This window comes from Patiria miniata, unplaced genomic scaffold, assembly GCF_015706575.1.
Source record: "Patiria miniata isolate m_02_andy unplaced genomic scaffold, ASM1570657v1 HiC_scaffold_6, whole genome shotgun sequence".
NCBI lineage: Eukaryota > Metazoa > Echinodermata > Asteroidea > Valvatida > Asterinidae > Patiria > Patiria miniata.
In genome coordinates, this window is record NW_024037073.1 from 14,056,807 (window position 1) to 14,082,675 (window position 25,869).

General features: G+C 39.8%; 2 protein-coding genes across 5 annotated transcripts in view; both read left to right on the plus strand.

The window, feature by feature from the left end:
• LOC119742410 (thyroid receptor-interacting protein 11-like) overlaps positions 1-3,682 on the plus strand; it is a 34,864-nt gene extending 31,182 nt beyond the window's left edge. For both annotated transcript variants that reach the window (XM_038218329.1, XM_038218330.1), the window contains exons 21-22: positions 69-173; positions 1,853-3,682. In XM_038218329.1, coding sequence (XP_038074257.1) covers positions 69-173; positions 1,853-2,203 — 456 coding nt within the window. In that variant the 3' untranslated portion in view covers positions 2,204-3,682. The remainder of the gene's footprint in view (positions 1-68; positions 174-1,852) is intronic.
• Positions 3,683-5,307: 1,625 nt separating this feature from the next.
• Positions 5,308-25,869, plus strand: part of LOC119742525 (heterogeneous nuclear ribonucleoprotein L-like) — a 30,896-nt gene continuing 10,334 nt past the window's right edge. The window contains exons 1-8 of one of the 3 annotated variants that reach the window (XM_038218486.1): positions 5,308-5,431; positions 11,302-11,420; positions 13,767-13,854; positions 14,021-14,103; positions 15,251-15,335; positions 16,530-16,615; positions 17,682-17,778; positions 19,273-19,345. In XM_038218486.1, coding sequence (XP_038074414.1) covers positions 5,324-5,431; positions 11,302-11,420; positions 13,767-13,854; positions 14,021-14,103; positions 15,251-15,335; positions 16,530-16,615; positions 17,682-17,778; positions 19,273-19,345 — 739 coding nt within the window. In that variant the 5' untranslated portion in view covers positions 5,308-5,323. Of the gene's footprint in view, positions 5,432-10,209; positions 10,330-10,533; positions 10,745-11,301; positions 11,421-13,766; positions 13,855-14,020; positions 14,104-15,250; positions 15,336-16,529; positions 16,616-17,681; positions 17,779-19,272; positions 19,346-25,869 lie in introns of those variants that run through there. The other 2 variants (XM_038218487.1, XM_038218488.1) reach the window with 2 other exon arrangements.

Below are 25,869 nucleotides of genomic sequence, written 5' to 3' on the forward strand. Positions count from 1 at the left end.
ACAAAATTGGAAAGCATAAATATGGGTTTAATAAGTTACCTGTAATATTTCCCTTTTTTGTCCTTCAGATTGGAGCCGAGGGAAGCCAAGGGGGCTGGATGTCCAGTCTGTGGGGGAGGGGAACACCCAGTAGCACCCCACCCTCTACCCCACGTAAAACAGCATTGGAAAACGTGAGTAGAAGGGTTGATGAGTCGCAAAAGATGAGACCCTAAGGGTAGTCTGAGTATCACCCTTTTTCCACGGAGCCCTATTTCCGGTGGAACGTCTGATATATCTAGGAATGCGAATTTATGCGGCACTGCGCGCCAGCCAATCGGAGTCGACGTTACTAAATCGTGACGTCATTTCATTCCCAAATCTGGACTAGGATTGTGATTGGTCGATTCGGATGCAGTGTTTTTGAACTACAACGGCCGGGCGCGCATAGATCTACAAAAACCTCGACACGAACGTGATTGGCCAGCTTGGCGTATCGGGTAACATATTGTTACAGAGCACGTGACCGCAGACTTTTTTGCTCAATTTACAGTGTAAAAAAGAATAATAGATGTCGTGTCTAGGTTTTATTTATAGATATCTGTGACAAGACCCGATATGGAAAGCGCAGTCTAAATGGTCAGAATGTCGAGGTCAAGATGCAGTGTTTGTGCATAATTAATGATTACAATTTTTGCTTTGCACGGGTCTTTTACATAGACTACCCTAAGGGCAGGTTCATACTCGTGAAAGCAAATGTGAAAAAGCAGATTTTTAAAGTCCAGCAAGAACTCATGCTCAGAAAAAGTTGAAGCCCATTTTAGCTCTGGCAAGTTTTGCTGCCAGTGTTTTGCGTCTACAATTCGCTTGCAAAGTCTTTCAAGCTTTATAGGAGAGAAAAAAATAATAAAAATAATATGTGCTTGTTATAATAACCGTCAAAGTAGTGTAGTATAATATACACCACCATGAACAATTAGGGAAGGGTCTTCTAGTGATGCTGTAACACAAACTCAATTATTATCAAAAAGCTTACTTGAATTAAAGATCGTACTGGCACTAAACACCACATGAAATGATCCCATCTGGCTTGCTGTCATGTTAAAAAAAATCAAGAAATGTAGGTGATTTCCAACGATTAGTCACTGGACAGATTTTGGAAATGAAGAGTGCTATTAATGAGATCCTGATTCGTGATCAAAAGGTTGTGCATGGTTTTTCACTGGTTTTGTTTTAAAAGTGTAATATCCACTGAGCTGAAACTTCAACAGGTTAGGTTTCAGACATTTGTCTTTCAGTGGTGGTTTTAGTGGAAGCAAACAAAATGCATGAAAAGCAAATTAACCTATATGCCTTTAACCCTTCGAGCAGTGGCCCCGTGATAAAATTCTCAATGTTTTCCAAATAATAATGGTCATAATTTTTTTCAATGGGCCAATAAAGCCAATCTTCTATGTAATCCTCACCCCTACTATACACCACAAGCCTGTAGACTCCCATTGGCCAGACCCTAGCCACTCCGGAGTAAGGAGTGTTGAAAGACAGAAGCCATGATGGCGGCTAATGCCTTTGTGCAGTAATTGGAGATCTTAGTGGCCAACCCCTAAGTGCTGCCGATCCCTCCCTTTGTGTCAACCCCTCGTGCCGCCCAGAGCTCAGAAAGGTTGTAAACAATCCCTGGCCATATGAATGACCTATATCTTGTGTATGTACAGGCATGCCAGGGTTATTGACCTAGAAACACGTATGTGATAACATTCTCAAGGTGGTTCCACCACGTAAATGTTTTGGGCAAGCTGCTCGAAGGGTTAAAGTGTGTTTCTGACAGTTGTCATAAATAAAGTTTGTACTTCTTTTGGTCTTTTTCCTGTAGTCTTTTTCAGAGCAGTTTGTCAAGTTCTTGGAGCACGAGTCCACCCCAACACCCAAGGTGCGCCTGCCGTTGGAAGAGATGACCCAGGAGAAGCCTCACAGTCCCCGTGGCCAGGCCTTCAACCCCTTCTCCGCCCCTGTACCCCAGTTCTCACCATTCATCCAGCAGCACCCAGAGAGCCCCCGGGGCTCAGGGAAACCCCCCAAGCTCGCCGGGCCCATGCTAGCCCCTAAATCTGTCATTCCAGCTGTCCCGCGGATAGCTCCAGTGGTCCTTCCTGATGTGTCAGGCAGAAGCTCTCCTGGCAGTAAGGGAGCATCAGCCGGGTTAATAGACATATTGCAGTCATAATAAGGCCCAGCCCCAGTGCATGTGGTCCTCAGCAACACGTGTGCCTCCCCTGTCCGGCATGTATGTTCTAGACACGCGTGTCATACGCAATTGCATGCATGTCAAACTTTTGCTGGACACGAATAACATCTATGATTGGACCAAACAGCAGTGGATCCATAGTGGGGCTTAATGGAGTGATCTGTAACCGTGAGGCTTCAGGGAATTTATATATGTTTATCCAAATAAATGTCACAGTATTTGCCAAATTAAAGATTATCATAATTTAGTGGGAGTAGCTAGGTAGAGGAAAATATCTCCTTAGCCAATTTACGTGCTAAGCATGAGTCAGCTAAGCCCCAGTTTCATGTAATGTACATTGCGTGAACGTGTGGCTGGTAACCAGTTTTGGCCAAGGGAATTCATTTCTCTGCTAAGCAAAATATCAGTGCTTAGTTGGAATCCAAAACCGGTTTTCCTGGCCAAGAGGTTTTTTTTGTCAGTGACAACCTTGGTTTGTATCCACAGTGCCTTATATCCAGAGTACGACACCAAATATTCTCTTGAAATGTTAAATTTGTTCCTCACCGTGTAGTTTCAGACACTGCAGTGGCGGATCCAGGGGGGTGTGGAGGCTGGGGGGGGGGGGGGGCCTCCCCGGCAGTGACTGAAATTGTTTTCAAATAAAGCCACTTTTCACTTGAGAGATCCCATGGCACCAACTTCTCTGGATCCGCCCTTGCACTCTGGTGCCAAGTTGAAAGATTTTGATTTATCATACATTCCAGTAATTAGGGTCATCATCTCCATTGCGTTTGACTATCAAGTCCCTGCATAAAGGGTTTTTGGTGCTGTCAGTTGTGTGGGCTTTTTTTTTAATTCAAAATTTCCTCTTTGCGTGAAGAATTGTTAAAGGTATTAGAGGGTTTACGAAACCCGGTCTTCAGCTTTGGCTTTATCTTCAGCCTGAGATTCATAAAAATCCTGCCATTTTCAAACCAAATGAACACACAACCACCATCAGTGTTGTAGTCGAGTTTGAGTACGAGTAATTTACCATGAATGTGAGTTCGAGTACATGTACCAAAAAATGCACTCGAGTACGAGTATGAGTGTAAGTACGAGTACTCACTACAACTAGGAGCAAATGTCAATGGGTTTACGTGTTACTAAGGGCTTTTAGCTGTCAAACTAGGCATTAAACAAATGCAGAAGCCTCCCAAGCAGTGGGAAATTGGTTCTTTTCCTACATGTAGTTATTAAACATTTTAAAAGTCTTGCAGGAGAACATTTTGCAAGAATGAAGGGGGGGGGGAGGAGGACCAGTGTAGAGTGAAGAACTGTGCACAGACACTTTCGTCAAACATAAATGATTTGATAATCACCACATGCCAGAGAAGTGTACAATATTTAACCAGTTCGTGCCGGATGACGTATATGCATGCAAAGGTTTTGCGGTATTCGGTACGGATGACAGATAAACACGAGGGTGATGGCTCCAACCCGCCTGGCTTGAGGTCGAGTGAAAATTAATCCTGCGCCTCACTCCGTTCTTGTCAAAATAATCCTGGCGCAAACTGGTTAAAGGCACATAGGATCGCTTGAATTTATCCCAGAGTAACCTACCAAATGATTATATACAAAGTTTTCTGTGATTAAATATCGCACTGGCACTAAGCAACCTGTCATTTAGAAGAAATCAAGAAATTTAGGTGATTTGTTTTGTGACCAAAAGGTTGTGCATGTTTTCACTTTTTTCCCTGGAAAAGTGCAATATATTCACTGAGCTGAAACTTCAACAGGTTAAGTTTTGAACACTCTTCTTTGCATTTTGACCGGTGTTTTTATTGAAAACAAACAAAACGCATTAAAAGCAAATGTGCTACATGCTTTGATTTGTTTTGTGTGTTGGGGTGGAAGAGGCCTACTAGTGCACAGAGCTCAACAAAGAAACCTGTCGTTCAGCGGGATGACCACTCATGTCAACTTTTGACATTGTTAGCTTCGGCACCCCCTTGCCTCTCCTTCTCACACTACATGTAAGTGAATTAGACCAGATGTGACTACTTTTGACAAGTCACTCTACAAGGCATGACTAAAGTTAGCTTTGGCTGTTTAAAACTTCATTCTTTACAGTGCTAAGATCACTAGATTTATAAAAGGAAACAAAGGAATATTCATTTCGGGACAAAATTACAGCAATCAACCAAGTATCAGACTTAAAAGTATTCAGATTTTTCATTCTGGAAATCCTTTATCTTCAGGGGAATATTCATATGCTGTGAAGAAGTAATACAGTGGCAATGTGTTTTCAACAAAAAAATGAACGATTTGGAGGATTGCCAATTTTTTTCGGAATAATTCCTTTTGGAAATTCCTTATCAGGTGGACTTTCTCATGATTATCATGCAAGAGCCATACAATTTTTAATTGATTTTAAAGTAAAGAGAAAACCTGGATACATGTAAATGTGTGCTTTGAACAACAGGCTATATTTAAATAAAAAAGAAAAGAAAAAGGAGTATGATTGATATGACAGATATGGAATGCTTGGGAATGTGTAACTGCCCAGATACGATGGATCCATTTAGTTTATGTTGCAAACAATTGCTATTTTTTGTTGTTTAATTCTAATGGACATGTTTTACTATTTTCAGTTGTAGATGGCATGACTTTTATTTTATGGTGAGTGGATTTGCATGAAAATTAGTTATCGGAAATCAGATTTGGGGTAAAGGGGCAAGATCATTTTTTCCCCTCTCACAAGGGTAGTGAATACAAGTTAAAGTTAAGTCTATAAAATGCAGCATTCACTTCAATGTAATTTTGCAAATGTGTATTATACAATGTATATTTCAAGACTGTACATATAAAAATAAATTTAACCGTTCAACTGAAAAAAAATATTTATCTTTGTCTGTAATTACTTTGTAATAATCCTCTTTTTTAAAATGATACATGTTCAGTTGAAGGCAATGAAATGTATTGATTATATGCAAATCTTCCCATTTTGCTGTTTGGCCCTTGCGCTGAACCCCCCCCCCCCCAATTTCCCCTCCCACAATTGCTGATAAACTTTTTCCCAAAAGGCAGTTAGAGGGCGGTATACCATCGCCGTACGTCACGATTTACACGCTGCGCATGCGCAGCTATCGTGATATGACATGCAAGATGGCGACTTTCGAGGGACACGCTACAAAACGTCAAAGAACTGAAGTCGGCGGGCGCGGTGTGCAGTCTGGAACCAGGGTAATTTGCGTCATTTTCATGTTCGATGTCTGGAGAACAATGTCATATTTTTGACTGTGTAAATGGACCTCGATAGTTATGTTTTCTTGTCGAACATCTGTCGGCACTTGCAAATGCAAACGACGCGACATTGCCCGCATCATTTCTAGGAGTCACTTGTCCTTTGCCCGTAGAGGGCGCTTTCACTGTACGATTCTTCATGTCCTCCGTGACCAACAACAGTCATTGATTTTTGGTTGTCATCCTATTTGGGGTTCTCATATTAACTTTGTTATTTTGTATAGGCCTAGGCCTAGTCCGAGTAACTTGGACCCAACTTATCGCCTTTTTAAAAATTTGGACATGGTCTGGCGATAGTAGGGTCCAAGCCCATTCCGAGACCTAGACAACACAGTCACTGACAGTCCCAAAAACCAACATTTTCCAACAAAAAACATCAGATTTCACCTTCAAAACGGCCTCCAAATTACTAGATATGCCACCTGAGGTACAAGTAGACATCGATAATTAAGATGGTTGTACTGAAGTTTACTTACGATCCGGAAAAAAAGTGAAATTTTCCGTTCATTTCGGAGAGCTCCCCTCGCGATCTTGAACACGTTAAATTTGCGATCGTGTTTAAAGTTTGAACGACGCGATTTCTTCTACATGCCCAGCGTACATTGGATGGTCCCCGTATCCCGAGTGCGATTCCGTTACCGAGCGCGCGCGATGCATCGATTATGATAATGAGTAGACTGGATCACGTTTGTAAACACATGTGCATTTCAAACGATAATAGGGAGTCGGGAACTAGCGCAGCTTTTATAGCGGGTACCAGTTCAAGCTGGTTCCCGATTCCCTTTTACAGTTCGAAATGCACATGTATGTGTTTACAAACGTGATCATTATCATAATCGATGCATCGCGCGCGCTCGGTAACGGAATCGCACTCGGGATACGGGGACCATCCAATGTACGCTGGGCATGTAGAAGAAATCGCGTCGTTCAAACTTTAAACACGATCGCAAATTTAACGTGTTCAAGATCGCGAGGGGAGCTCTCCGAAATGAACGGAAAATTTCACTTTTTTTCCGGATCGTAAGTAAACTTCAGTACAACCATCTTAATTATCGATGTCTACTTGTACCTCAGGTGACATATCTAGTAATTTGGAGGCCGTTTTGAAGGTGAAATCTGATGTTTTTTGTTGGAAAATGTTGGTTTTTGGGACTGTCAGTGACTGTGTTGTCTAGGTCTCGGAATGGACTTGGACCCTACTATCGCCAGACCATGTCCAAATTTTTAAAAAGGCGATAAGTTGGGTCCAAGTTACTCGGACTAGCCTAGGCCCTAGTAAATTTCAAATGTTGCATAGCATTGACGGTTTGACCTTCATGACCTGATGACCTTGTTGACTGAATTAGCCTACATTATATTTACTCCTAGAACTATGTATGAGGCTCCGCGTGAGCGGAGCCTCGTAGATCTAGAACCCCGCAAAATTGTCTGCAGCACAAAACACTAATAAAGTACAAAAACGTCCATCAAAATGCAGACATTTCACACAGAACCGCTGCACAGTTTGCCCCTATACTCCGTACTTTACCTCTTGACATACTCACGTATCATGGGCAGAACTAACATAGGTGGATTCTGTCGGTTTTTAGGCCAAAATGATGAAAAATATGCCCTTTCCGCACTGAGCCAACCGAACACTTGAAACGTGCACGCATTATGATCGAGCGATGATTTTCGCGGGGGGTACGGTACATGCACTTGTACGCATGCTCATACTATCATTTCGTCTGTACCGTACTCCCCGCGGCGCGCTCCGAGCGAACCAAAAATCATCGCTCGATCATATGCATGCACGTTTCAAGTGTTCGGTTGGCTCAGTGCGGAAAGGGCATATTTTTCATCATTTTGGCCTAAAAACCGACAGAATCCACCTATGTTAGTTCTGCCCATGATACGTGAGTATGTCAAGAGGTAAAGTACGGAGTATAGGGGCAAACTGTGCAGCGGTTCTGTGTGAAATGTCTGCATTTTGATGGACGTTTTTGTACTTTATTAGTGTTTTGTGCTGCAGACAATTTTGCGGGCTTCTAGATCTATGAGGCTCTGCTCACGCGGAGCCTCATAGTTCTAGGAGTACATTATATTAATAAGCCTGCCACTCGAAAATCACCCCATAAATTTAATTTCAAAATCAGGAAAGAATGTTGCAACCTGACGCTGTTTTTTTTCTATATCGTCAGACCCCCTTAAATGACGAGGATATGTTTTGACGCACTCGCATTAAATTTGCGTCAGACAACGCGCGCGCCTTGCAAGTGTTATCTGCGTCAATTATGGTGACTCGAGGATATAAACATCTCATTGCAAAAATTTGCAGTCATTGCTAAAATGGTGATAAGACCTGAATCTGGGACTGAGAAATATTTCCAATTTTGTTAGGAAATACCTAGAAAATGTTCTTGACTCTCCATAGACTTTGTATACAAGTTACAACCACTGAAGTGGCGTCAGGTTGTAACATTCTTTCCAAAAATCAGTGGCTACACAGTGGAACATGTCAAAGCAGTGTAGAAAAAGTCTTACTCATTTTATAGGCCTACATGTACATTTTGAAATGAGTGTTATATTTAATGTAACTACACGCTTACATCAGTTCGTCGAGGACCACACCAATGTCAGTGGAAGTGATATAACACGGGAGGCCTAAACCGCCTTCGAACTGGCGTGGGGCGCGCTTCAGAGCCAACATGGCTGGGTGGGGCCTCGCGGACATTGCCACCTGCCAATGTGGGACTACAGACCAAACTGCAGACCATTTTCTTATCCGATTGCCCAATCTACCAATCTCCATATGGAACAGACAGTCTAACTAACTTGGACCAGGAGACCAAATTATGGTTGACCCAACTGCAAGTTGATATCTGAACTGTTTTCCCAACAAACGAAAGAAGAAGATTGTAACGGTGTGCTATTACAATTTTTTTTCCTGGTTATATTAGAGCCCCGGTTTAAACGTTATCATACATGATGTGAAGTACGAGTAACTTTGACCCTACAAATGTTTTAACATTAGGAATAACTAACCACCCAACCAACTGCCATCAAAAACATCAGATTTCACCCTCAAAACGGCCACAGAATTACTAAATACACCAACTGAGATACGATGATTAAGATAGAGATACAATGGTTTACTTACAATCTGGATGGAAAGTGAAAACCGTTTATCGGCGAGGTTTCCGTCGCGAATACCGCATGATGCCAGTTCTAACTCTATGGGCAAAGGTGGTTTTCAAATATTAAAGGGTTATAAAGTGCAGAGAAATTAGCGGGTTTATTTATTATTTTTGTTTTTGTTTGGATATTAGTTTGATACCATGTCTCACCTGCCCAACCTTCAAATCTTTATTTAAAAGATTGTAGTTTGTGAAGGAAAACAATGATGAAAATCGTGATGATTTAAATTTCATTCAAGCTTTCATGAAAAAAAAATTACACAATTACAATTATGGACATAAATCCTACAGTAATCCTCTCCCCAACAGCCTGTTCCCCTTCCACATTACAAGGCCACTTAAAAAATATGTTTAGTTTGATATCATGTCTCACCCGCCCAACCTTCTTTATTTAAAATATTGTAGTTTGTGAAGGAAAACAGTGACGAAAATCGAGACGATTTAAATTTCATTCAAGGTCTCATGAAAAAAATTACAGAATTACAATTATGGACCATGGCTACACAGTCGAACATGTTAAAGCAGCGAAGTAAAAGTCTTACTCATTTTATACGTGTACATTTTGAAATGAGTATTATATTTTATGTAACTACACGCTTACTTTTTTTGTTTATTTCAAAACAACCGGCCAGGCTATTTTTCAAGATGGCCGTCAGCTTTTTTTTTTAAATGGCCACCACTTGGACTCGGGAAATGACATACCAGCTTTATATGGGCTACATGCGAGGTCAAAATGATGTCACTGTTTAAAATTTATTTTTTGTTTGTTAAAACAAAAAGAGGCCGCCTCCAAAAAGGAAGCGGGCGGGAACGCTAAACATGTTTTTTAAATTTTATTTGGCTCAATATGTAGCATGATATGTGACAGAGGGAAACCCCCCCTCGTTTGTGGGGGGGGGGGTATGTGTTAGGTAACAATAGTCCAGGGGTGTGTATAGGGTGTAGGGAGATTGGGGGGGGGGGGGGGGGTGCCACATATCCTGCTGGGTTAACAAAGTTCTTCACTGTCTTTGTGTTGGCAAGCATGTGGGCTTTCTGCCACACTTCACCACATTCCACACAGCAAGACTCATTGTCTCTTTGTATTCAAGATTTCAAAACTTCACATCCACACAGCACAGCTAATTGTTACTCAAATCCATCACTTCAATGAATATTCTGAATTCTGATTCTACTGTGGTAGGGTAAAATGAGATCCATTCATGCACACTACTCTAGCTTTTAATCGCGTACTGTGCTTGTTGAGTGATTAAACGTTCAATGTTTTTTTATTTCCACCCTAGGCTTGATTGGTTGCGCTGTGCCTTTGACACTGACAGACAATAGATTATAGAGTACAATGCATTCTCTGCCTACTTCACATATATGTTGAACAAAAAAAAAGGCTCAGAGGTGTATTAACTGAATGAAAGTGAGGAATGTACATAAAAGTCAGTTAGCATTTTGTGGTTACATGTACAATGTAGTTCCTTTAGTGCTGCCTAGTGCCTACAGGTATTGCACAACTCCAGTAAACTCCTTTTCTTAGGCATGGGGTGACTTGAATTTTGAATCAACATGGAATGGACACATCATGAGTGTCGTATGTTGCACATGCATTGCAATCAGTGCTGCTCATCTACATGTACATGTAGTGAGGCTTTGTATGACTACATGTACAGGGTGAGTAAAATTATTCCAGCCTAGGCTTTATTGGTTGCGCTGTGCCTTTGACAGACAATAGATTATAGAGTACAAATTACAATGCATTCTTTGCCTACTTCACATATGTGTTGAACAGAAAAAGAGGCTCAGGGGTGTAGCCTATTAACTGAATGAAAGTGAGGAATGCACATAAAAGTCAGTTAGCATTTAACATGGGTGGTTACATGTACAATGTAGTTCCTTTAGTGCTACCTAGTGCCTACAGGTATTGCACAGCTCCAGCAGACTTCTTTTCCTATGCATGGAGTGACTTGAATTTTGAAACAATATGGAATGGACACATTATGAGTGTCGTATGTTGCACATGCATTGCAATCAGTGGTGCTCATCTACATGTACATGTAGTGAGGCTTTGTATGACTACATGTACAGGGTGAGTAAAAAAAAAAAACGAAGCCCAAATGTCGGGACTATTGTTTTAGTGAAGTTTGGTATGTAGCTCTTTCAAAATCCAGGATATGTAAGCCCAATTCATAAGCTTTCTTTTAGTATAAGAATCATTCAAATCACTCAGGTACTTTTCCAGTTACGGAATTTTAAACACAACCACCGTTTTAAAGTTCTGTCCACGGATCACCAAAAAAAGTGTGCGTTCTTTCAGCAAAACAATTCACAAACACACATCCCTATGTGAAATTTTTCGTTTTGCTGAAACAACACTTACCTTTTTTTTTCAATTCCATTTTTTCAGTGGCAAGTTTTAGTGTTGCACATAACGTACTGGGGTGGTATGGGGAATTGTGGTTTTTAAGCACATGGCACAATCCTACTGTCAACATTCTGCTCGATTCTAAAAAAAAAAAAGTGATGTGTTTCATTTCAATAGAATGCTGCCAACAGGTAGTTTCATGGAAGTTTACCGTTTCAACCAACCCATACGTTCTAATTTAGAATATTGATTTTCTTTTCTTAATTCCCACTGTTTTTCAGGACCGTTTTGATGATGACCACAAACTCATGACCTCCAAGGTAGTACATGTCCGTGGTCTCAGCGAGCGGGTCACTGATGGTGACTTAGTGGAGGCGCTGCAGTTCTTTGGTCCCATCAGGTAAAGTTGGATGATATTAGGACAACAAAAAAAATTATTCGGTCTCTGGTCAGACCAAAGTTCCGGAATTGATGCGGCCACGCGGCTTTTTTTTTTGCTTTTTTTTTCTTTCTTGAAGCTAGGATTGTACAGACAAGGTGGGTACTATTTTGCTTTTTTGGTGTCCTCATGTACATTAGTGTCCTCCATAATTTGCCTTGGTGCTTTCGATCATTTGCCTTGGTGCAATTTCCCATTCCTTGGTGCTCTTTGGTAAAAAAAAATGAGGAGGTGCGGAAATAGAGGGCGCTGTTGGAGCTACCGCGGAACATTTTGAAAAAAAAAAAGATCGACGCGCATGATTAAAATCGACGCGCGCGCTGACCAGAGACCGACTTTTTTGGGGGGGGGCCTTAACTCTAACTCCTAGGCCTTTTTACTAGGATGTAGCCTCAATCCTGCAAAATCCTCCAATTGGCCTCATGGAAAAATGGCATATACAAATGTAGCCTCAATCCTGCAAATTCCTCCGTTATTTCTTGAATATGGTCCATGGAGGGGTGACCACTGCCTGAATCCTGCAAAATCTTCGGCTACCGGTATGACTGTCAATAGGCTGAGGCAGAGGCAGTGACATCCTGGAGCAGTGTGGAGGATGTCAAGTATAATCAAGGACTAAATTTATGCACGGCTAAGCATAAACAACACAAGGTCCGGCCTAAGACCTTGACACAGTGCTAATCCGAAATCAGCAACGCACTTTTGCCATGTAATCTCAATCCTGCAAATTCCTTCAATTTGCAAAAGGATTTTGGAGGATTTAGGGCGGTTAGAGTTAAAATATAATAAATAACGATGAATATCATACTCAGGGTTGGTCAATACTGAAAGTGAAAGGGGAAGAGAATTCATAACATCAACATTTGCAGTAATAACAGTAAGTTTGCAGTTGCACTATGTTGCAAGAAATCTGTGTGTTGTAATTTAAATTAAATTAATTAATTAATTCATTGGGGGGGGGGGGTTCACTACTCGACAAGCCGTGCTTTTTAGAGACCCCATCCACATTATTGTGATCTTATGATTTTCTTGGTATACTTTTGCATTGTTATGTGAAAAATAAAGTAAGATTGATTGATTGATTGTGTGTGTGTGTTTCAGTGGTTCTAAAAATAACTGGGGGAAACTCAACGATTCAGACAGTATGCTCTCACCAGCCTCCATCACATCACCACAGCTTCAAATCTTAACCCTAACCCTCCAGGGTATTTTGGCTAGAAACCCTGCCAAACGCAGCAACATGCAACACTTGTCTAAGTGACAAGCCTGCCCAGTGTAGCAAGATCCATCAGGTCAAAAGTCTCAAGGCCAAACTGCCTCAGAGTCTGTGGTCCCCCAACGCAGCAGGATACAACTCGGGCATTGTTCTATGGGACTAGCCCTCAGTGTCTCAGAAGTGGCCGGTTTTTGCACTGGTGTTGGTAGCATTTTCCATCAAAGTGCACCAGACTTTTCCACCTGATGCACTGTGCTGCGTCTGGCAGGGTTAGGGTTAATGTAGTTTCATTGTGACTTGTGCCATAACCTTAACCCTAACCCCCTAGGCCCTTGTTGCTTACAACCATCCTCAATCCTCCAAAATCCTCCAAAATTTTGCAACTCCGCCTAAATTTTTCAAAATTGTCAGACAGTCCTGCCTCAAAATGCATTCATCCTCAATCCTCCAAAATCCTCCTCATCCCAAAATTTTGCACTCGTGTTTAAATGAAGGATAAACCAACGCCAAATCCTTCAAAATCATCAGACAGTCCTGCCTCAAAATGCATTCATCCTCAATCCTCCAAAATCCTCTTGTGCTTCAATCACCATTCATCCTCAATCCTCCAGAATCCTCATTTGATTCAATCACCATTCATCCTCAATCCTCTGGAATCCTCCAAAACCGCCAGGAGGATTTTGGAGGAGTGAGGTGGGTTAGGGTTAACGTTCCCTTTGCTTGAAAATTCAGTGGCTTTTAGGAGATCAGTCAATAATATTTCACAGCATTACGCATGTAAATGGTAAATGCACAAATGCAATTGATCTCAAAATTGGTAATGAGCCATGCCGTTACAACTCTTAAATTCCTCTCAGTTTTTGCAATGAGTCCAGCATAATTCTTGCAGTGCTTCAGGTGGATCAGCCAAGCACATGCAAAAAGCCCAGTTGCCAGTCCTGGATGTACATGTACCTGCAGGTACATGTCATATTTCTGTGATTAGTGTCCAACCTTGAAATGTGATGAAGCTGCCAGACATGGTTAAATTAGTTCTGTTTTTTTTCCACAACCCGGAATGCTCACCATTGCTTTTGTAAACTCTCCCACAGCTATGTCTACATGATGACAGGGAAAGGCCAGTCTCTGGTGGAGTTTGAGGACATTGAGGCAGCCACAGCTTGTGTTGATTACACCCAGGTATGCCACTTTAAGAAGAAACAATAATGATACGAAATAATAAAGTGCGAAAATGTTCCAGTCCTTATTTGAATAAAGGCTGCGATATGCCAACAGTCTTCAAATTCAATTGTTAGTGTAACAATCTATGAATTGGTTATAACAATCCGTCTTGACTCTTTGACAGAATCACTCTGAGAATGTGATCAATGTAGCTGGCTCTCCCGCCGTCATCAATTTTTCCACCAGCAAGCGCATCAAGAGACCAGGGTAAGTAGTAACGACACTTGAAATATGTGCAGGTGTCTCCAAAAAAAATGTAGCAGTCAAACAAAAAAAAATCTGAGGAAACTAAATCGTTAAATTTTTAATATTCTTTTTGCCATGATATGATTGAGTGTTTCTTTACCCTTCACATGAAAATTGTTCTCTGTGATTTGGACCTTTTGATAAAAGTTACGGCAGAGCTTGGAAAGACTGTCAAAATCTGTTAGGGCCACTTTCTTGACCTTCTTGGTATGTGAATGTCTTCCATTAGATACAAAGTGGCCCAACTTGGAATTCAAGTCTTTTTATTTAATTAGTTGTATCTCTGGACGGGGGTGTTCAAATGAGATGGGATAGAGGCCATTGTGTAGAGTATTTAGTGCACCTTCAGACTCTATAGATGAGTTTTGCAAAAAGAGAGTGCTGATATTTTTAATATTTATGGATTGACTGCTAATTTTTTTTGAGACACCCTGTATGTGTTGGGATTTGGAGAAAAAAAAATTGCAGTATTTCAGGAAATTGGATTTAGATGAATTAGTAGAATTATAATCTGAAATGCAATGATATTTGGCATGCTAGTAGACAGAGTCAAGATTAGATTGAGGTATAGCTCAATCGGAAACAGTGTTTGGTAATTATGATAATTAATATTTGGTGATAGCATCTTTGAATGCATTTTCCTCTACACAGTCAATGGAAAACAAGTGATTTTTTTAATGCCCAGTGTTGACAATTTGACATTTTTCAGAAACCGTGTGTTCGATTTTTATAACAGTTTGGGTCGTAAGGTCTTCAAGACATCAGTTATAAATGCTTAGGCCAAAAAAAATAGTTCCTCTTCTGGTTTCCCTACTTAACCTATTCTGACAGCCCCTACCCTAATTTTTTTTTATGGGAAAAATGAGGGAAAAAAACCACAAAACCATCAATTTCTAATTTTTACCATTGACTACACGCAGATCTTCCATATGATTGTACACAACAAAATTGGCAAAAAAAAAAATTCCCTACCTACCTACCCTGTTTCAGAATGCCATGTAATCAGAAGCAGAACTATTTTTTTGTTGGCCTTATAGTCCCTGTCATATCTTTGACTTGCTTCATTTAAAAGTTGAAATGTAATGGTTGGTGTGTTTCCGTTTGACAGTGAGAACGCACCGGACATGCCTGAAGAGATACCCAATGCAGTCATCTTATTGACTGTGCACAACCCCTTCTATACCATCAACACCGTAAGTAGATTGTAAGAATAGTGACTGCTTCAAGTGGTGTAGTAAAACTAGCCTCTCAAGGTGATCTATGGAGCGTAAAGCTGAGGGAAAATAGAACGCTTCCTGGATTCTGTGGGAGACTAGTTTTACTGTAAAACAAGTTAAAGCAGTCAATATTAGTCAAGTATAACATGGTTTGAGGGTAGATAGTCGATATTAGCTCCCCGTATTGGAAGTTGACAAACTACAATGTAGTTTGTCAACTTCCAATACCGAGGGAGCTAATAGCGGCTATCCACTCAAAATAAACCATATTGTATTTGTTTTATTATACCTCATACATACTCAGTTGCACTATAACAATAAAATAGCGGCTGGAACGTGATGGTGAATAGATCAGTGGGAATTCGGCTCTTGATCATGAATATGTATGGGGTATAGTAATTGTTTTATATTTCCCTCACCCACAAGACTCTTTTTTTCCTTTTTTTGGTTTTAGAGATGTCTGATTAATTCAAAGTGAACAGAAATCCAATACAGAGCTTTATTTAAATTTTAAACAGTCTGTCTGATTTGAAAATCACACGTATGTGGAAAAACACACACCTGGATTTTTCTAGGTGTGTGATTTTTCTAGGCGTATGATTTTTCTAGGCATATGATTTTTCTAGGTGTGTGATTTTTCTAGGCGTGTGATTTTTCTAGGCGTGTGATTCTGTGGTCCAAGCTGGGACTGAACAATCTGGTATTGTTTTTCAAAATATTGATCTTGGTTTACAATAAAGCCATATTCTCTTCACCGACGTTCTTTATTTTTCACAAATTGTAAAGTATAATTATTTCGTAAATGTATGCCGAGGCGTGCGGTACTGAGGGATTCAGGCGTGTGATTATTCGCACTTCTCAGGAAGCATTTAGGCGTGTGATGGCGTGGGGGTGTGATCGCACGCCTCAAAACAGAAGGATGCACGTGGAGACAAATGTACAATGCACACACCCTAATGTTCGCAAATTTTGCATTGAATTTTAGTCATTATAATCTGATATATTTATAACATGCAAGTGATTCCACTTGCATATATACCATTGAAGGCATAAATGCTATATTGGATAAACCCCATTCACCATAAAATTTAACGTTGCCATGATATGTGTGAGTTGTGTGCCTTTACATGCATAATATTGACCCCCATTTATTGGTATTCACACCTGCAGGACGTGATCCACACTATCTGCAAGGGCTTTGGTGAGGTCCTACGTATTGTCATCTTCCGGAAGAATGGCATCCAGTCCATGGTGGAATATCCTTTTGCCCCCCCCCTACAAATTCCTAACATGTTTTTTTTATTTATCAGTATTTGTACATCTGTAGCTTTTGTCATCATTTCACTAGTTCAGCAGCAGTTATACCAGTTTGGCCTCGTTGAGAAATATATTTATGTCAGCTTATTAAAAGGTACAGTCCATCAGTTGCAGCTGTCCAAAATCAACTGACAAAATTATTGTTGAAAAGCATACTTTGTTAAAAGATAGTAATGGCAGTAAACTCCCAGTGAAATTATTCTTTCTGGCAAGCTGTCATTTTTAAGAAAGCAATGAAAGAAGGCCCTTTCCAACGATGCATCTAAAGACGCATTTTTGGAAATTTCTGTTAATAGTTCATTTTTAATTTGGCGAAGCACGCACAAATGTTGACAGGACGTGCGCGCGCCCTCTATAATTCCTCGGTTCAGTGCTCGACATCGCGTAGCTGCAATCAGCTGAATGAGAACGTGTCCCGGATGCTGAATTTGGGCACAATTCAAAACATGACTCTGCAACTTTGGATTTGAAATCGAGATCCTAGAATATTGTTTTCTCGGAATATACAGCATTCACTGAGCTGAAACTTCATCAGATTTAGTTGTTCAGCACCCTTCTTTAGATTTTGAGCAGTTTTGTTGATTCAAACAAATATATAATGCACAAACTACAAATGATGTACTCTACCTTTTGCGAGAAAAATATTCTGACAACCAGGACAAACAGGATGTACATTGGGGAAAATGTTGCAAAAGTCGTTCTGGCGTTCCTCTTCACTGCAGTTAGATTGTAGCTAAAACTCCACCCAGAAATTCCATTTCATGTCATGGAATTTTTATATCAGTTGAACTTGGATCCAATTTGATTTAGAAATAAAAGCAGTTTTTTTCCCTAGGCTTGGAATTCATACATTTGGAAGTTTACAATAATTGGCAGCCATAAGGTAATTTCCTGTTTTTTGTATCAGAAATTGCGATTGCAATTAATGTTAGCTCCTAGTCTTATTTCCAGTCACAATTGACATTTCTGGGTGTACTGCATGTCTAACCTTAACTTGTTGACCACGTTTGAATCTATCGAGTCTGCCACCAAGGCTAAGAAGGGCCTCCAGGGCTGTGACATCTACTCTGGTTGCTGCACGCTGAGAGTTGAATTTGCCAGGGTGAGTTCTTGTGTGACCATTATAAACCAAAATGTCTTGGGGATTATCAAGGATCTGATGGGTATGATTTAAAGAAACATTTCCCATGCTATCTTTGAGTTTCATCCTGAAAAATAGATTCCTTTTCTAAATTGCTCTTTTTCTAGCAATACAGAAGTTATTCACTTTTGAATGAGACATCGGTTGAAAAAAATCAGCGTATGTTTAGTTATTGAATTATTACTTCACAAGTTCAGTTTTTTGTTTTTGGCTGCCAGACAATAATTCCCTTTCTCTTGGATCTGTTTGTGCCAAACACAAAACTCTTCTTTTCAGAAGTTTGCAGACATCCAAGGAATAAGAAATTCTTTTTTGTTGGAATAAAACGTACAATTTGAAATTTATTACTAGAAAAAAAAATTGAATGTGTTGAAGAGAACGGGGAATGTAAATTCAAAACAACTCCTGCATGTACTTTGAAGTATTGTGAGAATCAAGAGAAAATTGATACTTTTCGTTAAACGGAATTGATTCCATGGCAAAGCCTGTCTTCGGAAAATTGGCTTCATCTGTGATACAACCTTAGTTTTATATAAAAATTGAAAAGGCAGTAATAGATTGAAATACTTTGGAAAACACCCAAAGAGAAATTAGTCTCATTGTCAATTTGCTCATTGCCAATCAATTTGTTTGCAACCTGAACCCCCTCGTGGAGGTAAACAAACCCTTGGAGGTAGACAACCCTTGGAGATGGCAATCTGATGCAGCTACTCAAACGCTATGGACTCCATACACGAGTTACCCCCTTAATTAACCCTAACCCTGTCAGACGCAACACAGTGCATCAGGTGGAACAGAACTGATGCACTTTGATGCATTCAGCTACCAACACCAGTGCATGAATGGCCAGCTCTGAAACAACGAGAGCTATTGATACCACAGTTGTATCCTGCTGCGTGCAGTGACCACAGACTCTGGCAGGATTAACAGTTGCAACAGTACAAGGGGGGGGGTTTGGGAAACCACTGGAAGTGACATTTGAATGCACTGCTGATGACGTCACAAGATGCTACAATGTATGGGTTTATGCACATTTAAAATAAGGCCAAATAAAACTACTTTTGTTCTCCAAAATGGCGGCCCTACCAGGCTATTTTTTAAGATGGCCACCAGGTTTTTTTATTGGCCGCCATTGGACTCAGGAAATGACATACCAGCTTTATATGGGCTAGATGCAATAGACAAAGAGGCCAAAATGATGTCACTGTTTAAACATTTATCATTTTTTCGGTTTAAAAAAAACAAAACAGGAGGCGGCCTCCAAAAAGTGGGCGGGGACGCTAAACATTTGTTTTTTTTTAATATTTGGCCCAAGTCGTGCATACTTCGTGCCACACTCGCACAAACCAGTACACACACGCGAATGTGTCCTGCCCACTGTAGCTGAGCCTCATTTTAATTCGGTCTAATAAAGCTGTGATTTCGTTACTCAAATTTGGAATCTCCTCCATGCAGACCCAGACCCTGACGGTGTACAAGAATGATCATGAGACCTGGGACTACACCAACGCCAGTCTGGCGCCCCCAAGTAAGTCTGTACATTCAGTTTATTTCTTGCCAAATTTTTGAAGGATGAGTGAAGGATGGTTGTTAAACCTTGCTCCAAACCATTTTGTCGAGTCGTCATTAAGAATTTGCCCTATTTCTATCGCATGGACTTTCTATAACCTGCCACATGTAACAGTGGTAAGCTTGCTGTTCCAGAAATGCCAAAATTGTACATTGTATAAGCAATTTTTCGTAAGACCTCTAATGCTATCATGTGATGGTCTTTTTGCTGATAAGCGTATGTCTATTCCATTGCGCAAACATGGGAAAGGAACTAGCATGTCCAGCGGACTGAAAAAAAAGCAAAGATTGAAAGAGCAAGGATTTAGGAATTTTCAAGTTGAGTTAAGATGTTTGTGGGATATATGATTTTGTAGCATCATATATTCCTGACCTTTCTTACGGTCGATTTTACTCTTTTTTGTGCATTGTTGAATGAATGTACAAAATACTATTTTCTGATTTGATTAATTTGCTGTGAAGTTTTTTAATAATTTAAATATTCCCGCATTTAACACAAATTGTACTTTCTTTGTCCTTGTATCTTTCCCCCTGCTATCACTACTATTGAAACAAGTGATATTATGTCATGATTGTCTCCCTCCCCCTAAAAAAAAAAGCTCGTAACATGCAACTTTTACAAATCCATGCACACAAAATTGAGACTTGTGTTTGGAATACAATTTATTCTGCTCAATCACTGAATGTAAGTTTTAGTCTGGTGTTCAGAACACACACACAAGTGTTGAATTACATCTGCCATCTATATTAATATTTATTGATATGTAATATATTCACATGATATATTTTCATTCAAATATAAACCAGGGAGTTTCCATCACATCTGTGTACATTTACACTTAAAAAAAAAATTAAGCATTTCTTTTCTTCTTATACGTTTAATGCAACTCTATGAGTATGTATTACAGAATTTACAACGTACGTTACATTTTTGACGTTGCAACGTCTTTTTCAGTTCTTCGTTGATATTGTTAAAGGTAATATACGGCATTTGCAAACATCAAAAAACAAACTACCTAATTATTATGAAATACCTTACTTGACTGTGAGTGAATAATAGTCTCAAGCATCCTCTGAAATCATGGCGCCAGAGTGCTGTGAGTTTCAAGAAAAGTAGAATGTTTGTATCAATTTTCAACAATGGTCGGCTGACCATCGGGAAAAAAATTCAGGTAGTCCACATTTTGTTTGCAATCAGTTACACATCCATGAACATGTGCAAGCCAGCTAGTCGGTTCCTTTACCTGACAATTCCCTGACATCTATTATTAATTGCTCCATTATGTCTGAAGTACGGTCAGGGAACTAGACTACAAGAACAACATTTTTTCCTTGGGTTTTTCCAGCATCTATGAACATAAAACTTTAAACATGTCAGTGTAACAATATTTGCTACAAAAGACTAGCCCTAAATCCATCCATTTCTGAAAATTACAGCAAAAGCAAATGTTAGATATTACCTTTCAGTCTCTTAAAAACAAAACCAATGTCAAATACGTGTTACAATATACTACGCCAGATACCCACATTTGACATTAAAGGGAACAAATACAGTATAGTCAGTAGTTCATAATTTACATTGACATGGTAGCATTGTTATATTTTCTGACAAAAACACATTTATACCTTTTACATTTGTATAATTGTATCTACATGCAGGGATGTATGTCCTGCACTTGCCTGATATCAGGCTTCCTTTTTCAAATGGTAAATAATAATTTGAACCATACATGTGTGTGTGTATATACTTTTCCTTTATACATATGTACCTCAAATTTTAGGCAAAAATACCAGAGTCCACTTGTATCCCTGCAACAGTACATGATTGTACAATGGAGCCTGGGGTCAAATTGTTTCTACAGACATTTGTACCTGTGTCTTTTTCAGCATGATCATAACAAGCACATTTGCAATGTGTTTTCAATTGTTCAGCAAACAGTGTACACAACATGTGAAAAGGACAACGGAAACTACACAAACAAATGTGAATGTTATCTCTACATTGTACAAGTTTTGAAGTTGTTTTTTCATTGAGTAAACTCATTTGCACACAGCTGTACTTGCACAAAGTTACTGTCAGTGAACCAGGTATTCTGTAAATGAAGATGTTTTAATGCATTTTCTGTGAACATAACAAATAGGCCTACATGTATAATTTGCACAGTTTACCATGTACTTACAATGCAACAATGTTACATGCAGTACGAGTTTTGATTGTAAAGTCACATTAGCCAGTGCTGATTTGTGTGATTTGGAATGGTAAAGACTGACCCGCAATTATTTACCCAATGTTTATCATTTAATGGCCCTACGTAAATAAATACCTTCATCTGTCAATATTTAAATATGAATAGACAAATAAAAAAAAAAAGAGAGAAAAAGGAATTTAGGATCTGAACACAAATCCGTCCACCAAGATTTAACATGTGTATAAAGGCACGATTTACAGTCGTCTTGGGCCAAGACGTTGTGCACGGGTTCACGATAACCTGCCACCGCGAGAAGGCATTATCACAATGAATGGTGCATTCCAAGCCTTTCATAATTACTCTGATCCAAACTCTTAGATTTCATCCAGATGCATTAAATTAAGATGCAGCAATATTTTCTTTTTTGGAAATTCACGGCAGCTCTTTTGTGGTATTTGCTGCGCTTGCGCACTACAATCCCGGCCAAAATGGTTGGGACACTTCCTGAGCCTGCCACGGTCACCCACTCCCCCGCTCCCCCGGTCAATGTTGTTCTCTCCAGCTGATGGAGCACACACCGCGCAATGAGAGACAACATTGAACGGGGGCCGGGGCTTGGGGGCCCAGCGAGATTTGGCCAGGATTGTAGTTGCCCCCATTTTCCGGGGTGGGGGGGGGGGGGGGAGTTTACGATATTCCCAAGACGTTGCTAGCAGTTCATGGGTGATACAGGTAGTGGTTCGTTGTGATAACGCCCTCTCAGGTTGTCACAAATCCAATGTACACAACGACCTCTTGGCCCAGGAGTAGATCACAGTAAACACTGGGCACAACTCCACCAAACAATATGGGTTCAGCAACTCACTTGTGTCACGCAAGACTTGAAACATTGATTCAAGCAAAGTGAAATGAAGGAATGTGACAATGTTATAATTGACACTCATCAAATACTCTTTCTTGTTGGCCAGTCAGTAGCCGTGTCACGCACACAGCCCTGTTTGACCTCAGTTTCTCGTCCCGAGGTCAAGCACGCATGGCCCCAAAGCGTACACGAGATTTTACTAGATTTATTCGAGACTACAGAAAAACACAAAAAGTGCCTCGATTACATGCACTATTTGGCCAAGATGGCTAAATAAGTGAAAAGTTGAAATCGTGTGCTTTATTTTGATAACAGGCCTGAAAACATTGTGAATAGCACGCGCTATTCGCGCAATGAATGACTTATGAATATTAAGCAGGCCATACTTTGAGCGCGAGCTCGACCAATCAGTGGGCGTATGGGTCACAAGGTCACACCGAGTTTGGGTTCCTCGCTCTATGCTTTACAATGGCGACGATCTTTTTGCGTTGTGAAAAATGGAAGTTGTTGGAAACATTAGGTGTACATCGAATTCTTAAAATATTAACGACATCACGTTCACAAGATTTTTTGCAGATGAAGGTTCACTCTTTCGTTTGATTACCTCAACATTTGAGAGACTTTCGTCATTTTCGAAAAAAACCCAGAAATTTCATGACCTAATTTTTAGTCGATTTGTCCGTGAAATAATATCGTCAAAATGCATCGAAATCTTTTTTTTGAGAAAAAAATACTTTGATAGATGTATGAAGTAGGTCTTTAACTACCTAAAACAACTTTGTTAGTTTGGATCGGTTGTGGTTTGCCATGAAAATTGCCAATTTTCTGAAGCCCTTTTTACGGCCATCGTTCGCTGGCGTCGCGTTGCTATCAGTTGTGTGGACGAAAAAATAGAGCGGCTATGCGTGACACGGCAACTGACTGTTGGCCATAAATTCAGATAAAGATTCTGACCAACTTCACCTGTATGATTTGTCTGTTGCATAGTTTGTAATGATAATAAACAACAGTACATTTTTAATGTGATATAATGTGTATATCATCACCGAATACAAGACTACTTTATGTAAGTCATATTTGTATTGTGAATTCTTTCGAATTAAACATGTACATGTACGTGTAAACTGAGCTTGTTAAAAAAAGACGATACACCATAATCAAACTAAGACATGGAATTTAAAACATTAAACAAGGCAAGGCAACGCCTGCCATTTTTACTGATGTGGTATGGTACAAACATGTCAACATACATGGAAGCTCAGGTATACTTACGTACATAGTTGTATTATCCCTGTTACATGTATTTTAGAATTCATATGAAACTTGAAGCTGTTTTCATACATGCACATGTACCTTGTGATTTCACAGTCGTTTATTGAAACAATTTGATAAACCACTTCAAAATAGTTTTCCCGAAACATGCCCATTGTCAACCTTTAAAGCTATAGTCCATCATTTGTAATTAGTGCATTTTGTTCGTTTGAAGCAACAAACGTGTTCAAAATCTAATGAAGGATACTGAACAACTTACTTGATGAAGTTTCAGCTCGGCTTCAGCTGATGTATATTCCGAGAAAAACAGCATTTTAAGATCTCAATTTTAAATCAAAAGTTACTGAATCATGTTTTGAATTGTTTTGAATTGCAGCTATACGCGACGTCGCGCACTGATCCGACGAATTATAACAACCGCGCGCGCGTGTGCGTCGTTCCAATACTTGTGCGCCCTGCGCTGAATAACAAAACGAACTACTAATTTAAATTTTCCTACGGTGCTTCTTAAGAATCACCGTTGGAAATGCCTTCTTTCGTTGATTACTTCAAAATGACAGCTTCCCAGAAAGAATAATTTCACAGGGAGTTTAGTCCCTTACTATCTTTCAACCAAGTTTGTTTTTCAACAATAATTACGCCAGTTACTTTTCGGATGGCTGCAAATGATGGACTATAGCTTTAAATCTCTTTCATTTTTCAATTAAACAGCTCATGGAATACCCAGGCAAACAGGTTTTCTGTCAAATTTGGAAATATACAAAAAATCACAAAAATCTGAGAATCGTCTCTTTGTTGGAGAAAATATTTTGCAACACATCTGGAAAAAATATATGTACTTTGAAGTGGATCTGTTACATAAACATCAGGATAACAATTACATTCTACCCTAGAAATTCACATCTTAGTTAAAATCAGAGTGGTCACGTAACCCAGACCCAGCTGGAATTTACTCTTTTTCCTGAACACAATTTCCTACTGACCTTGGTGTGAAATCCCGCAAGTTACATGTATGTCATTTACTACCATATATATGTCTAAAAGGGAATGAATTTATTGTAAACAATTTATTGTAAAGAATAAGACACAGAAAAGTTGAATTTCATGCTACAGAAGAAAGTCAAACATCTTAACATTGACAGCAGGAAACCATCTACAGACGCTTTCATACTGAAGAGTCGACCAAGGATTTACTCAGTGACACGAAAAACCAACACCAGTCTGGCGGAAGATGTGCACATGTCTGCTGAAGCACTTCACACAGACTCGAAGCCGATATTCAATGTCTATTTCAAAACGCTCATGAAATCTGTCATCAACTGCCTTTTCACAACGAATAAAATACGAACCAAATATACCAACAGAGAGACCAGGATAACTGTGTTCCACACAAGACACGAGGTTCATCATCTGAAACAAGCCAGCTAGATGGTCAAACCCCAATAAGACACAGAAAACACTTACACCGAACACGAGAAGAGGACATCATGAAACACAGTTCAGCACGTAGATCGTGCCAACCCTCAATCATGCATCCATGTATGACACCATCTACACTGCAACACTTGTATGCCTCGCCTCCTACCTCAAGCGATCGCATCCCATTAACTGCAGAATGCTATAAACCCTGATTGTCCAAAGATTGTACAGGGAGATGTGAATAAAGTCATCTCTTGAACAGCAGCGCATCGAGCCCTCCCGCAGTAACGGTACCCCAAGGAGCTCCTGAGACGTCTCGTCGCTCTTCGCACCTCAGCTGTCTTGGTCGTCGGTCATTTGTTCATTTGGATATCATCCACATCCGTGCCTAAATCTTTTGGGAGCAAACATGAAGAATTGCTGTCCTTTTGATGAACCCTGGTAACGGAGGTAAAAATTACAAATTGAATACTGGCAGCATCTCTATTTGGGCTGTACAACCTACTGTTTAACTTCTCTTGCTTACTGTGTCATGATAATTGGGTTTTCCCCCTAATTTATTGTTTAGCAGGGGATTATATAGACACACATTGCAAAACGTTCTTCAGGTAACAAGTTTAGAAAAATAATGTAAAATTGAAATAGTACTGTTAATGTTACATGTTTCTGATAAAATAATAAAGGTGCTAAGCCCCCTGTCTCTTTTGATTTTTTGAAAATAATATATTAGTACAATTGTGA